General features: G+C 44.7%; 1 protein-coding gene across 2 annotated transcripts in view; it reads left to right on the top strand.

The window, feature by feature from the left end:
- Nucleotides 1-16,119, top strand: part of mef2b (myocyte enhancer factor 2b) — a 137,594-nt gene that overhangs the window by 61,117 nt on the left and 60,358 nt on the right. For both annotated transcript variants that reach the window (XM_060846344.1, XM_060846345.1), the window contains 2 exons: nucleotides 2,237-2,365; nucleotides 13,337-13,540. In XM_060846344.1, the coding sequence (XP_060702327.1) occupies nucleotides 2,312-2,365; nucleotides 13,337-13,540 (258 nt within the window). In that variant the 5' untranslated portion in view covers nucleotides 2,237-2,311. The remainder of the gene's footprint in view (nucleotides 1-2,236; nucleotides 2,366-13,336; nucleotides 13,541-16,119) is intronic.

Genomic DNA, 16,119 nt, shown 5'->3' with positions numbered 1-16,119 from the left:
CTTTAGAGAAAAAAACGCAAGGAGGAGATTTAATAGTGGCATTTGAAATCATGAAAGGTCTGATAAGTAAAAATAGTTTCCAGTAACTGAAGGGGTGGTAATTAGAGAACACCACAGATTTAAGATGACTGGTAAGAGAACCAGGGGTGATATGCAGAATGCATTGAGTGGTTACAGTTTGGGAGGTCTGGCTGATAGAGTTAACAGTGGACCACAAAATCGAATTGGATAAATACTTAAAAGAGAATCTGAGAGGAGTGGGGCAAGCTGGATAGCTCTTCAAAATAACCAACATTGAACCAATGGGCTGAGTGGTTGTCTTCTGTGCTATATTATTCAGTGGTTCCTTGATTTTTCAGTATCTTGCTCAATTTGCCTGGTCTTTGCTTCATGAGATGCCAACAGTTAGGCTGCTTAATTATATTCATAGCATGAGAGCAACCTTTTAATGACACAATTGTCTTGACTGTGTTTGGAGTATAATGAACCACTTCGTAGTTTGCTCCATCTAATACCCCTCTTGTTGTGTTGTGGCTCTTAACCAATAGGCACTCTAACCTTGTTTAAGAAAGATGCTGATGATACCATCACAATCATAACATGTGACCTTATGGTCGAAAGGTTTCAGACTGCATCTTAGCCAGAGACTCTTGAGGCATGGCATGCTGATGGAATCGTACTGCTGTTTGTATTTAGCCCAGGTGCTGAAGTGCCTGTGACTGTTATCTATGTGTATGCCAGGAGCTGCTTAATGGCTGTTGTGGTACAAGTGGTAGTGTCCTACCTCTGAGCTAGGAGGACAGGGTTCAAGCTGCAGCTATCCAGAGATTTGTCTTAACATTTCTAAGCAGGTTGATTTGAAAATATGTACAGCAGGAACTCTGTTGATTATCTATTGAACCCTTCAGTAGTCCAATACCCATCTCTCACTACAGGAGCTAACATAAATGTCACATCAGATACATGTTCTGTACATTTGCGTTCATGAGGATACAAGTTGACAGAGCATCTGTTTCCTTCAGCCTCTTGAATGTACCAAATCACCTTTTAAAGGCTTCACATTGCTGGGGACAGGAAATCAGATGTCCTTCACCCAAACTCTCAACTGCCACGGTCCCTCACTCAAGACTGAACCTCCGGTAAATTCCCCTGGCAAGTGTGGCCAATCAGAACCCGTCCAACCGTCAGTTGGATCGAGGACAGCCAGAGTAGGTGGAAGAGTAAAGGAAGAGGAGCAGCCTGCCAGGGTGAGAAACGATGGGCTTGGATCACAGTGCAAAACCTGTGCAATTGCAGCTGAGATCTCAACTGCTATAAATAATTTTATTTACATGTTTAGAAATGACAAATTGTGCTGCTTTTGAAGAACACTGAAGGTTACTGATGTGAATGTACTATTGAAGCACTGTCATCCATCAAGCGCTCAATCATGCCAGCAAAAAAAAGATTGGCAGCAAATGTAACCAATCAGTGATATTATTGTCAAATTAGAATCCATTCTCCATTCTGTAAGTAGCTTATGATTGTTCTCTCTGGGTTTTATGACGTTTGTGTTAACAAATGTCACAGTAATTTATTCCTATTTCATAGGCACGCATTCCCCGTTTCCATCTGTACAATGTGTTGAATTTTACATTCTCATTTAAATAACGTTTTATAGTAGTTTGGGAGGCAGTGATGTGGGCTCGATCGGCTGGTGTGATTAATTATTCCAAATCAGTGAATTGGGAGGAAGAGTGAAACTTGCAGGAAACAGGATCTTTAACAAAGTGCATGGACTGCATTTCAAGAGCACATCACAACAGTTTATAAAGACTATTTAAAACAAAAATACAGCCTATGAAGAACAGAACTCATGATTGGAATAGGGTGATTTGTTGAGTAAAATGCATTGGATAGAGGATTATAACAATGCAAATTGTGTTTGGAATCAATCCTAGTCATTTAGGAACACTCTGTTTGTGGTCTAAATAAATTTAACTCCTGGAATATTGCTGTCACTGCATGCAACCTAGGATTCCCTACAGAACACAATATAAACCTGATGTGACTGACTCAATGCCACCAGTGACAGGATGGTCAAATTGCTGCATGATATGTTTACATTAAAGTTTCCATTACGAATAGGAATTTTATATTTGGTTTTGACTTAATCTTGTACAGTCATAACATAGTCGATACTATATTACATAGATGTAATTATTCCCTAATGTGTGTAATTTCCCCCATTCTCTAGGTGATGACAAAGAAACCGTTCTGTACTCGGATTTGAAACCTAAGAGACGATATTGTTTGACAAACAGAGTGAGAAATGGGAAGAAAGAAGATACAGATTTCACGGATTGTTGACCAGCGGAATCGACAGGTATGGAATTCCCAGAGATTAGGAGCAGAGAATAATCCAGCCTTGAATGGACATAGTCGATCCCTGTTCACAATTGGTTTGCATGTAGCTCAGCAAGTAAGTGTTGGATGCACTTCCCACTGATGCTAAATAGCTTGGCCGAGTCTGCGTGCTTACATACTCCCAACAGCTGAGCGATTAAGTGGGGGTGCCTGACTGATCCCTAGCCCCCTCCCATTCTAGGCAGCTCAGTGGTTAGCGCGGGGTTGATTCCAGCCTTGAGTGACTGGGTGGAGTTTGCACGTTCTCACTGTGTCTGTGTGGGTTTCCTCTGGGTGCTCTGGTTTCCTCCCACAGTTCTAAAGATGTTCAGGTGTGGTAGATTGCCCATGGGAAATGTGGGGTTACGCGTGGGGGAGGCTGAGTCTGGATGTGATGCTGTTCGGAGGGGTCAGTGTAAGTCAATGGGCCAAATGGTCTTTTTCTGCACTGTAAGGATTCTATGATTCTATCTCAGGTCAAGGTGGCTCCTCTTGTGATACTTGATGTTTCTTCCGGGGCATCAAACCTGAAATGCTTCATATCACATTGGGTATTGAACCTGCCACCTAATGTAACCGACACGTCAATGAAGTTTTGTTTTGTAAACTCACTGCCCACCCTGCCGGATTTTATTTTTTACAAAGCAGCATCCTCTTCCAGTCAGATCCTGGGTTTGAAGCCTGTAAGATGCTGAGGGGTCTTCACAAAGTGGATGGGATTTCTCTTCTTGCGGGAGAATCTAGAACGAGTGGGCCCCGCTTAGAAATAAGGGATCAACCATTGAAACAGATGAGAATTTTGTTTTCCTCATGATGGATTGTGAGTCATTGGAATTCTCTCCCTCAAAGATTGGCGGAAGTCGAGTTTTGTTAAATCCATTCATGGAATGTGAGAATCACTGGCCATGCCAGCATTTATTACCCATCTCTCGATGACTTTGCAATGGCGGTGGTGAGCTGTCTCCCTGAGTCACTGAAGTCTCTTTGGTGTAGGTAAACCCACAATGCTGTTAGAGAGAGAGGGAGGGTTCCAGGATTTTGACCCAGTGACACGGGGCAACAGGGACATATTTCCAAATCTGGATGGTGAGTGGCTTGGAGGGGAACTTGCAGGTGGCAGCAATTCTGTGTTCTAGCTGCCCTTGTCTTTCAAGATGGCAGTGGTCATGAGTTTAGAAGGTCAAGCTTGGAGTGGTACTGGAAAAGCGCAGCATCCGAGGAGCAGGAAAGTCGACGTTTCTGGCTAAAGCTCTTCCAGATGTTGATTTTTCTGCTCCTCCGATGCTGCCTGACCTGCTGTGCTTTTCCAACACCACTCTAATCTTGACTCTAATCTACAGTACCCACTTTCGCCTGTGAGTTTGGAATGTGCTGCATTAGTGTTTGCGAGGTAGGGGTAGATAGATTCGTGATAAGCTCAGGGGTGGAAAGTTGTTGGGGTAGATGAAAATATGGAGTAATTGGGTGAGTAATTGTGATCCTATTGAATGGTGGAATGGGTTCGAGAGACTGAGTAACCTGCTGTGGCTCCTGATGAGTGTGTTTACCATTCTTGGCCCTCTGCCAATATTGTCCTGTCAGTGGCAATTGGAATGCATGTGCAAACAGACTGGGAAAATGTGGGATCTGGTTTTCTTTCAGCTTGATATCCTGACTGAGGACACAAACTTTGACCAACAGCATATCATTTGGGTATCCCTTGTATGCCCATGCTGTACAGTGAAACGAAGGAAGGTCAGGTGGCTTGGAAAAGAGTCTCCGATCAGAAAGAGAGGTAGCAATAGATAAAATCAAATAAACCCCCTTGGACTCTTCACTGCAGAAATTATGGGACGACGCAGAGCTGGGGGCGTTTTCTTGGACTAGTGCCTTGACTCCCCCAGGGAAAATCGACCATCTGTTTGTATAAGGGTTGGAGGCAGAATTCCCAGATTGCCAGCATAAATTTAGAATGAAAACCGGAATCTTCCCTTCAGTTCTGTTGTGTTAGGCAATGCAGGAAAGGAAGTTTTTCTATTTTTGGGAAGAAAGAGGTCATGCCCTGGGTCGGTGTAAAACACGACCTTCACCATATTAGGATGTTTTTGGTCAGGTTAAATCCCAAGAGCCTACTAAAATAGATTCTTCTATGCTCCCAGTTGAAATTCCACCTCTTTTGGTGGTCTGGGTATGTTAAAGTGACAAGAGAAACTCTGAGATTGCACGAATCGTACAGGACAGAACCCATCTATTCACCCCAAATGGTCCATCCCATTATTTTCAGCTCAGTAGAATCCTCCACCTATTCTTTTTCATCTTGCTTTATCTTCCTGCTATTCTGATGTACATGATGCGTTAATGTAGCCTCTCTGTAAACACTATCTCCAGGGATAGCCCAAGTGGTCACTGGACTGTCAGTCCAGGGGCCCAGGGTTGAATTCACCTCCACCCTGGCAGAATGTTTAATTGAATTTAAGTGTCTAATAATGACCAGGAAACCCATTGCAATTATTGGGGAAGAAAATCCCATCTGGTTTACTGATACCCTTTAGGGATGGAAGCTGCCATCCTTACCTGGTCTGGCCTACATGTGACTCCAGACCCACAACAATGTGGTTGACTCTTAACTGCCCTCCTGGCAATTAGGGATGGGCAATAGATGCTGGCCTGGTTATCAACACCCACATGCCATGAATGAATTTTTAAAAAAACACTGGCTGTAGAAGCAAGTTTCAGATAAATTCCTCCTGGAATCATTATCTTTTATTGATGGTTCAGGTTAATGTAGGAGTAAAAAGTTCTTAATTTGCCAAGTTGGTTGCACAGGTGAATGTGAATATTGCAGCACAGCCCAGAATGATGTCGTGCTCAGAACACAGCTGGCGTAACTGCATAACCAAGATCAGACACAGAAAGATGCCGCTGGAGATCCTGTCCCCAATGTCCAACTCACTGTTTCTGCAAGAGAGTGAGGATGTCGTGGTTGAATAGTCTTGGCTAATATCTGCCTGTTTGAGGGAGCTTGATGCATGTAAATTGGCAGTTGCTCTTCTTGCGTTACAGCATTGACTACACTTCAGCAAGTGCATAATTGGCTTTAAAGGGCTTTGAGATGTCCAGAAGGTGCTGTAGAGATGCAAGCTCTGTCTCTGCTTCTCTGTTTCTGCCCTGCTTGTGCTCCCGAGAGGACCACCCACTGTTTTCAAATCCGTTTGTAAAGAAACGGCAAACATATTTGCATCAGATTTGCCTAATCTCTGGTTGTGAGTCAGCAAGTCATAAGACGTACAAGTCAGCGCCCATTCTGTCAATGTTGCAGAGTTTCTCACAGGTGAATTCCCAGGCACGGGCACTCACTCACCACATGCAAAATCTTGCGTTTCTTTTGGCTATCTTTGGCTTGTGGTATTTTCAGTGAAGTATCGGTTTCAGTCCCTGTTAATTTAATATTGAATCAATTTTCTTGTTTATGAATTCACACTGTCACTCACAGTTCACCCTCACTGACTACATACAGCAAATTTATTGACTTTTTAAAAATTGTTCTTGAGCTGTGAGAATCAAAACCAATCTAAGGTTACAGAGTAGGCTATTTAGGACTGCGAGGAGGTGGGATTTTGTCACCCAAAGACTAGGGAGTCTGTGGGATTCTCTGTCACAGAAAATGATTAAATGTTTTCAAGAAGAAGTTCTGATATAGTTCTTGGGGCTAAAGTGATCAAATGATATGGGGGAGAAAGAGGGAACAGTGTTTTGAGTTGGATGATCAGCCATGATTTATACTGAATCACAGAGAAGGTTTGAAGGGCCGAATAACCTACTCCTGCTATCTTCTGTTTCTGATGTTGGCAAAGATTGGCCAGTTGTCCATTCTTGGGCTTCCCTGAGAAGGTGGTGCTGGACCAATCAAATTGGCTTGGGTTTGATGCAACTGAGTGTGAGACCACTTCAAAGGAAGCAGGTCGTCCTAATGATGGTCACCCAGGGGTCAGGTGACCTCCCTCTCCCCTTGAGTCCCAAGATTGAGACTGTAGTTTGGAAGGGCTGGTGCGTTCCTGAGATACAGATGGGACATTGAACCAGGACCCCCCCTGTCCTTTTTAATTGGATATGGAGATGAATGGCACTAATTTGAAGGGTAGGGTAGTTTTCCCATGTGCCTCATCCAATATTTATCCCCTCTTCAACATTGTTGATTAAAAACAGACTATCTGGTCAGTTATCACAACGTAGGATTTGCAGTGCGTCAGATACCTATATTACTGCAGTTATGACACTTTGCAAGCATTTCATTGGCTATAAAGCACCTTGGGACATCCAGTGGTTGTAAAAGGCACTACACAAATGCAAGTCTGGCTTCCTTTTTCATATGGGACTGGAGTCACATATAGGCCTGGATAGGGTAAAGATGTCATTTACCATTCCCTATCAGACCCTGGCAAACCAATTGGGTTATTTGGACCACCTAGTTCGCTTCATGGTCGCTTGTACTAATCCCAGACTTTCTCTTTCAAAACTGAATTCAAACTCTCAACCAGACATGGAATTTGATCCAACATTCCCTGGATATTAATTTAACAGAGTAAGAGGCAACTTGACAGAAGCGTGTAATATCCTGAGTGGTCTTGACAGTCGGGCATGTGGAGAGGATGCTTCCTCTTACACAAGAATCTAGAAATAGCGGTTAATGTTTAAAAAGTAGTCACGTATTGAAGAGACTTTGGAGCACTTTTTTCCTGAAAAGCTGGTAGAAGCAGAGCCCTGAATGTTTTTAAGGCAGAAGTGGGTAGATTTCTGATAAAGAAAGGGGTGAATGGTTATTGGGGGGAAGCAGGAATTTGGAGTTATCAGATCAGCTCTGATTTACTGAATGGTGGAGCAGATTTGAAGGGTCAAATGGCCTACTCCTGATCTTAGGAGAAAGTGAGGACTGCAGACTCTGGAGATCAGAGCTGAAAATGTGTTGCTGGAAAAGCGCAGCAGGTCAGGCAGCATCCAAGGAATAGGAGAGTCGACGTTTCGGGCATGAGCCCTTCTTCAGGAATGAGGAAAGTGTGTCCAGCAGGCTAAGATAAAAGGTAGGGAGGAGGGACATGGGGGAGAGGCGTTGGAAATGCGATAGGTGGAAGGAGGTCAAGGTGAGGGTGATGGGCCGGAGTGGGGTGGGGGCGGAGAGGTCAGGAAGAAGATTGTAGGTTAGGAAGGCGGTGCTGAGTTTGAGGGATTTGACTGAGACAAGGTTGGGGGGAGGGGAAATGAGGAAACTGGAGAAATCTGAGTTCATCCCTTGTGGTTGGAGGGTTCCTAGGCGGAAGATGAGGCACTCTTCCTCCAGCCGTCATGTTGTTATGGTCTGGTGATGGAGGAATCCAAGGACCTGCATGTCCTTGGTGGAGTGGGAGGGGGAGTTGAAGTGTTGAGCCACGGGGTGGTTGGGTTGGTTGGTCCGGGTGTCCCAGAGGTGTTCTCTGAAACGTTTCGCAAGTAAGCGACCTGTCTCCCCAATATAGAGGAGGCCACATCGGGTGCAGCGGATGCAGTAAATGATGTGTGTGGAGGTGCAGATGAATTTGTGGCGGATATGGAAGGATCCCTTGGGGCCTTGGAGGGAAGAGCTGAAAATGTGTTGCTGGTTAAAGCACAGCAGGTTAGGCAGCATCCAAGGAACAGGAAATTCGACGTTTCGGGCCAGAGCCCTTCATCAGGAATGAGGAGAATGTGCCAGGCAGGCTAAGATAAAAGGTAGGGAGGAGGGACTTGGGGGAGGGGCGATGGAGATGTGATAGGTGGAAGGAGGTCAAGGTGAGGGTGATAGGTTGGAGTGGGGTGGGGGCGGAGAGGTCACGAAGAAGATTGCGGGTTAGGAGGGCAGTGCTGAGTTGAGGGAACTGACTGAGACAAGGTTGGGGGAGGGGAAATGAGGAAACTGGAGAAATCTGAGTTCATTCCTTGTGGTTGGAGGGTTCCCAGGCGGAAGATGAGGCGCTCCTCCTCCAGCCGTCGTGTTGTTATGTTCTGCCGATGGAGGAGTCCAAGGACCTGCATGTCCTCGGTGGAGTGGGAGGGAGAGTTAAAGTGTTGAGCCACGGGTGGTTGGGTTGGTTGGTCCGGGCGTCCCAGAGGTGTGGGCGCAAGTTTTGCATTTCTTGCGGTTGCAGGGGAAGGTGCCGGGAGTGGAGGTTAGGTTGGTGGGGGGTGTGGACCTGATGAGGGAGTCACGGAGGGAATGGTCTTTTCGGAACACTGATAGGGGAGGGGAGGGGAATATATCTCTGGTGGTGGGGTCAGTTTGGAGGTGGCGGATCTTAATTCACCTGACCACATAGAATCGCTACAATATGGAAGCAGGCCATTTGCCCATTGGGTACACACTCACCCTCCAAGAACATTCCTCCCAGACCCAGTTCCTATTCTGTAACCTTGCATTTCCCATGGCTAACTCACCTAGCCTACATTTCCCTGGACACAATGGGCAATTTAGCATGGCCAATCCACCCTAACCCGCACATCTTTGGACTGGGGGGGGAAACCGGAGCAGCCAGGGGAAACCCACACAGACACGGGATAACATGTAAACTCCACACAGACACCCAGTTTGCACGATTATAAGTTTGTGCATTTCTACAAAAATTGAAAGCTTTGATTGATCAGAAATGCCAACTCCAGGAGCCATTCCTTTCTTTCTGAACTACCCATCTTGTCAAATAACCTTTCGCTGTCCATCTCACCAACCATTTTACGATCCATAAACATGCTTCAAGAAAATCTTTAAAACTCAGTCTATTTTTAATACCATTGGTTCCCCCATCCTTCTCTGAATTGTCCAGGAAATTCAGTTTTAGTTCTTGGAGACTCTGGAGCATTGGCAATTCTGACAATAACTATTTACATTAAAGGTACCGTATAAATTTAGTGAAACACCCTGATGCACCTCAGCAGGGTAATCCAACAACATTTGACACTGCGCCAAATGACCAGACTTTCAGTTAAAGTATTGAAAGCTTGTTGCAAAGAAGGAATGAGAGGTAAAGAGGCTGAGAGCTTCGGAATGAATTCCGAGGTTTAGGATGTAGGCAGTTGGAGGCAGAGTCATTGATTCAGGAGGCCAGAATTGGTCGACCACACAAGTATCTTAGAAACTTGAAAGACTGCAGCAAATTAGATATGACTTGAGGAGTTAATTTGTTCAGTAGGCATTGAGTTAACTCTGTGGGTTTTTGTTACTCTCTTGTGTCTCCTCTCTCTCAGCCACTGACTCATACTGGGAAATGGTTGCCTGGGTGCTGTATACCAATTGATGCAGATTGCACGGGAGCAGAGTGCACAGTCAGAGCGTGCAGTCTGTGTCGTCAGGGCTCTGGCTGTACGTGCAAAGCCACAGTCTCACTGCAGGGGCCTTATTGTGGTCTGAAGCTGGCTCATTGAGTTAGTGTCTCTTTAGCACCTCACCTTTTAGAGAGCTGATCTCCTGTGTGGCACAGCCTGCTCCTGTTCCTCTCTGACAGTGGCCAGTGATTCCATTATCGAATCTCATTGCCCAAGAGGTGGCCATTCAGCCTAGTATCGCGATTGCTGTTCCATTGAAAGAACTATCTAATTAGTTACACTTCAACCTGCTCCTTTATCTGTAACCTCACAACTTTGTTCCCCTCAAATACTTGGAATTTCTGGAAGTATTGATGTGCCCCCATCCCCACAATGCTGCCCAATAGGAACTGTACAATTGACCATAAGGGCATTTGAAGTTGATGTATTTTTGAGTTTATTCGCTCCCCTCTTGAAGGAGTTGACTCAGTGGGACACAGCTCCAGGAACACAGAAAGCTTTCATTCTCTTGTTCAAGTGACTCTTTATTCAGCAGAATACCATGATTGTCCGAATCAGTCTGCGCTTTGTGTATTACTTTCACTGATGAATATCTTCTGGCTTCAACTGGCAGTACATCTTATCTGTGGCTTAGTGGGTAGCGGTCTGTCTCTGAGTCAGAACATTTAAGTGTCCTCCTGCCGTGTCCTTGTAATCCAGGCTGGCATTACCAGTGCACTACTGAGGGTTTGCTGAGTTGTCAGAGGACCAGTTTTGGCAACAGGTCAAGATTTGCCTGTTCTGATGGCTCATGCAGGTGTATATTGTAAAACACTGGGATCTTTAAAGAACATTAGGGGGGTGGCCTCTACAGTCTCGAGTCCTCAGGAAGCAGGGTGACAGGTCGTTTCTTTCTTGGATATTGTATAAAGCTGTGGAACATGCACATTTTATTGTGTTCTATGGCCAGGTGCGCTCTGCTTTAAGATATTTCTGCAACGTGGTAAAGTGTGACATAAGTTTGAGGTATCGTATTCAAGTGTGGGGACAATGGCCAGTGCATTTCCCATCCTGACACAGCCCATCTTTCCCAGTCCTGCATTGTCCAATACGACCCACTGTATGTTCATACGAAACACCTCGGGTTGTCTTATTAAACTCTCTGACAGCCATCCATCTCGTTAGATATAGGATCATAACAAATGGGCACAGCAGTAGGCCATTCAGCCCATTGAACCTGTCTCACCAATCAATAGGATTGGATTGTGATCTCAACCCAACTATCCCACCTGTCCCCCATGACCCTAAACTCCCTTGTCAGTCACATATTCTGGAATGAGCTCACTTTTAGGGTTCATGTACAAGGGCACCCAGATTCCTTTGTACTTTAACATTCTATTGGCCCTATCCATTTAAATAATATTCTGCTGGATGTCAGTGTGCACGGTCATGTATCTTAGCATATTCTACTCCATCTGCCAGTTTCTTTACCCAGTCACTTAATCCATTGATAATCCTTTGCAGTCTCTTGAGCCTGGATTTTACATGGCATACTAGGCAGGTTTTCAGTCTGGGAATGGTACAAAATAATTTGAGTGCCTAAGGCCACTATCTTCACACACACCCTAGAGCTCACTCCTCTTTAACGTATTGCCAAAATCAGCCCGGCTGCATATTTAAATCGATTAAGTTTGTTAACGAACCTGTTGATCTAGGCAATATAACCATTGTAGCACAGTACAGAGGAGCCTCAGTTATCCAGTATTCGATTATCCAAACAAGATAGCATAGTCCTAATACGTGGCTAAACTGTGTTACCTGGTGTCCGATTATCCGAACATCCGATTTATCCAAACAAAATACTCCCTGTCTGTGTTGTTTGGATAATCAAGATTCCCCTGTATCTGAGCCGGAAGATCTAGGGGATTAAGTCCCATCTGCCTTAGATGTGTCATGATGTCTCTGATTAGGTTGATTTTTAAAATATCCGTGCGGTCCCTGCCAGAATGCCGTTGGTGTGGGCTGTCATACAGAAGCAAACAGCCTCTTTGTACATGTCTTGACATGTGGCAGGGGGAAAGAAGTGGGAGAGTCCTATCATTTGTTTGGAATGGGTGGGTGCATCATTTCTCCTTGCATTGCCCCCTTTGTTTCTGCCTGCTTGCTCTCTAAGACCCACCCTGATATTTTGCTTCCTTGTTAGTGCTGCAGCCAGCAGCGTATGCTAAAATCATAGAATCCCTATAGTAGGAAAGAGGCCAATCAGCCTATTGAGTCCATACCAACCCTCTGAAGAGCATCCACATAGACATACTGTCCCCCCCACCTTATCCCCATAACCTCCCATTTCCCATGGCCAATCCACCTAAACTGCTATGGAAATAGAGAAAGGCACTAACTCTCACCCAGAGTCAAAACACTTGCATCACCCTGTTGGACACAGGGTTGGCCAATTTCCATCCCTTAATCAACATCACGGGAATTAATTATCAGTTGATTGCCATATTGCTGTTTGTGCGATCTTGGAGCTGGAAGTCTGGTGGAGGTGGATTCACCTGAAGTACTCAAGAGGGATTTGGATGATTACTTGGATAGAAGATGATGTGCAAGGTTATGGGGGGAGGTGGGTGGGGGGCAGGGGGGGAGCTGGTGCAGGAGACTGACGCTGGATAATGATGCTTATGTAACAGACTAGTGTAAGTACAATGGGGCAAATGGCTGCCTCCTGTGGCATAATGCTTCAGTTCTTTTGTAGAGTTTACTTTAAGACACCACAAGTTATTTCAACTTTACCTGAGGTTGAGATTGAGCCTTCACCTACATCATGCAGTAGGCTGGGGGAGGCCACAGGAATATGCATTTAATATTTTTTTAAAAAACCATCAAGTAGTTTTGGGTGAATTCCATTCTGAGGCAGAGAAAAATCCTTTGAAGATATCATTGCTACCTTCCGTTCACCTCTCATTTAACTTTTTAAAAAATTATTTCGCTTGTACCACTCCTCTTTCTTGATCCCAACCTAAGAACTTGTACCTTTCCCTAACAAAGCACTCCCATGGGACAGTACACTGTATTCCAGGTATATGGTCCCACGGTATATTGTCCCACGAGGAGAAAGTGAGGTCTGCAGATGCTGGAGATCAGAGCTGAAAATGTGTTGCTGGAAAAGTGCAGCAGGTCAGGCAGCATCCAAGGAACAGGAAATTCGACATTTAGGGCATAAGCCCTTCATCAGGATGAAGGGCTTATGCCCGAAACGTCGAATTTCCTGTTCCTTGGATGCTGCCTGACCTGCTGCACTTTTCCAGCAACAGATTTTCAGCTATATTGTCCCATGGTAGTGTTGCACTGCCGAGGGCGCTGCCTTTCAGATGAAATGTGAAACCAAAGAGCCATAACTACTCAAGTGGATGTGAGAAGTCCGACAATAAAGTAAAGCAGGAGTATGTCCTGGCAGATTTTTGTGCTTCAGTCGACATCATGAGAATTCTTTATCTGGTGGTTGTCCCATTGTTGTTTGTGAAAGCTTGCTGTGCACACGTGGCTGCTGCTTTTCTCATGTTACAACAGTAGCTACGCTTTTGAAGGATACCTCCTTTAGGTGCTTCGGGTTGTCCACTAACTGTGCAAACTGCTGTTAGAGTGCAAGTATTTCTCTTGCGTGCAGGTGACCTTCACCAAGAGGAAGTTTGGCCTGATGAAGAAAGCGTATGAACTGAGTGTGCTGTGTGACTGTGAGATCGCGCTCATTATCTTCAACAGCACCAACCGGCTCTTCCAGTACGCCAGCACAGATATGGACCGAGTGCTACTCAAGTACACGGAGTACAGTGAGCCACACGAAAGTCGCACTAACTCGGACATCCTTGAGGTAAGAAAAGTGTCAGCCATGGTTGGAGGAACAACTTATCGACAACTCCATTCATCCCCAGTGGTCTCCATTGGCATCTTCTTCCAACTAGCCTTCACTGTTGGCCAGTGATTGATGTTGAGGTCTAAGCTGGAAAAGATCAAGAGTCTTTCATTGCTAACTCCCAGGACTAACCTGAGAATTTTCCATCTTTCACCCCAATTAGTCAACCCCTTGTCTCTAATTCAGTATTGACTTTACGCCCAATCTCCCCTCCCCATGTTATTGATCCTGAAGCTTAAAATCTTGGGTGAAACGTATCAGTTTTAAATAGTCAGTACCTAACTGTCATGTGGATTGGTTGAAGTGAATATTTATAGATGCATTGAAGGGAAGCTGAATAAACACGAGAGAGAGTGAGAAATAAAAGGGTATGGGAGTGAGCTGAAGAGAGGTGGCAGCAGGTTCTAGTCCAGCTAGGACCAGATGGGCCAAATAGACTGTTTCTGTGCTGTAAAACTGCATCTATTTATGATTTTTAAACAGGAAGGAATGCAGAAGGAAAAGATTTCTTCTTTAATCTCTGTTTTGGATATGTAGACTTTGCTGAGCAGGCTGGCTGTGGACTATCATGGAGCACTCGTCTGTTACAGTCGAAAGTCCTGCTCAACTCTTTTTTGCTTTGTGCATGATGATGTCTGTGTTGGATGGAGGTGTTATGGGTCTTTGCTGTTGGTTGCCAATATTGGTTTCTTCTGGAATCTTCAGGTTACCACAGTGAGTGAGGAAGATCAGAGCAAGGCTTTTTCTTTGCATTAAAAACATTGGAAATGGGGCAAAAAAATCTCTTTGCTAAATTGGACAGTAGCTGATTCCCAGTAATGATTTAAAAGGCATCTGGATGGGTATATGAATAAGAAGAGTTTAGAGGGATATGGGCCAAGTGCTGACCAATGGGACTAGATTAGGTTAGGATATCTGGTCGGCATGGGTGAGTTGGACCGAAGGGTCTGTTTCTGTGCTGTACATCTCTATGACTGGGAGAGGATCCATTCACTGTGAAGTTTGGTAATTTTGAACTTACCAGAATGGCACACACTGAAATCTCTAGGTATTTGTCCAAACCATCAAAGTATGGGCAAGTAGTGAGTTTAAGAGTCTGTTAGTTGTCAACATCAGAAGCATCCTTGAGTGAGTGATCAACACAAGGTTTGTATACAATGGCTGAAGGCTTTCAGACCAGTTTCCAATTACCAAGATTAATCCACCCAGCCTGCACATCTTTGGACTGTGGAAAAACTGGGGCATCCAGAGGAAACCCACGTAAACACTGGGAGAATATGCAAACTCCACACAGGCAGTCACTCATGGCTGGAATCGAACTTGGGTCTCTGCCACTGTGATGCTAACCACTGAGCCACCGTGCCACCCCCTGATCCAAAACTCAGGATTACACACCCAAGACTCCATAAAGTTCATTCAAATTTCATCTGGTTACTGCTAACATTTTCACTGGCTCTGGTGTGTTTGATGCAAATACAATGGCAACATTTTGATGTCACAGTGGACAATTGGTAAAGATTTATTTTTCAGAGGATATGGGCATCACAGACCAGGCCTGCATTTATTGCCCATCTGTAACCACCTTGGCCATTTCAGAGAGCCAAGAGTCAACTACATTTGCTGTGGGTCTGGTGCTATATTTAGGCAGATTTCCTTCCCTAAAGGGCATGAGTGAACCAGATGGGCTCTTCAATGATAATAGGAGAAGGGCTGAGGACTGCAGATGCTGGAGATCAGAGTCAAAAATTGTGGTGTTGGAAAAGCACAGCCGGTGAGGTAGCATCTGAGGAGCAGGAGAATCGATGTTTCAAGCATAAGCCTTCATCAGGAATCGGCTCTTCATCCAGACAAAGAGATTATACTCAATGTGGACTCTCCTGCTCCTCGGATGCTGCCTGACTGGCTGTGCTTTTCCTGCACCACATTTTTTGACTGACCCTACTATGGTTACTGTTACTAAATTTAGCTCTTAAATCGAGATGCTTTGACCATTTAATTTTAATTCCATCATGTTGGTATTTGAACCCAGTCTGCCAAAATATTACCTTGGTCTCTGGATTAATAGTCGAGCCATAACACCATCAGGCCACAATCTCCCCAAATGATGAAGGCAGATAATTTTATACAGCAAGTTCTAATCTCTGTGCGTTTCTTATTTGTCATTTGTACAAGCAATGGCAAAATAATTACCTGCTCTGTTACATGCTACAGGTGTCACCTTTTGATAAGGATCAGCCAGGAATATTAACAGGAAGCTCTCTCCAAGCCTCACTGCTGCTCAGAAACACAAATCATTGTTTGGGGCTTGGGGGCGGAGGGAGTGTGTGTCCTCAACATGTAAATGTGAATTTTAAGAAAGCATGTTCTGACTTGTAGATGATGAATTTTCTAAAGAACAAGTAGCCATGCTTTGGATATAGGCCCACGTTTCCATGCCAACTGAACACTCTGTATAGAAACTGCTGGCCACATATCTCTAATCTGGCCTTTATATCGCGTACAAATTCATTTTGTTTGAGTGTCTCACAAGATAGAAA

This window comes from Hemiscyllium ocellatum, chromosome 28 (genome assembly GCF_020745735.1).
Source record: "Hemiscyllium ocellatum isolate sHemOce1 chromosome 28, sHemOce1.pat.X.cur, whole genome shotgun sequence".
In the NCBI taxonomy this organism is placed as follows: Eukaryota; Metazoa; Chordata; class Chondrichthyes; order Orectolobiformes; family Hemiscylliidae; genus Hemiscyllium; species Hemiscyllium ocellatum.
This window is presented reverse-complemented; position numbering and strand designations above follow the sequence as displayed.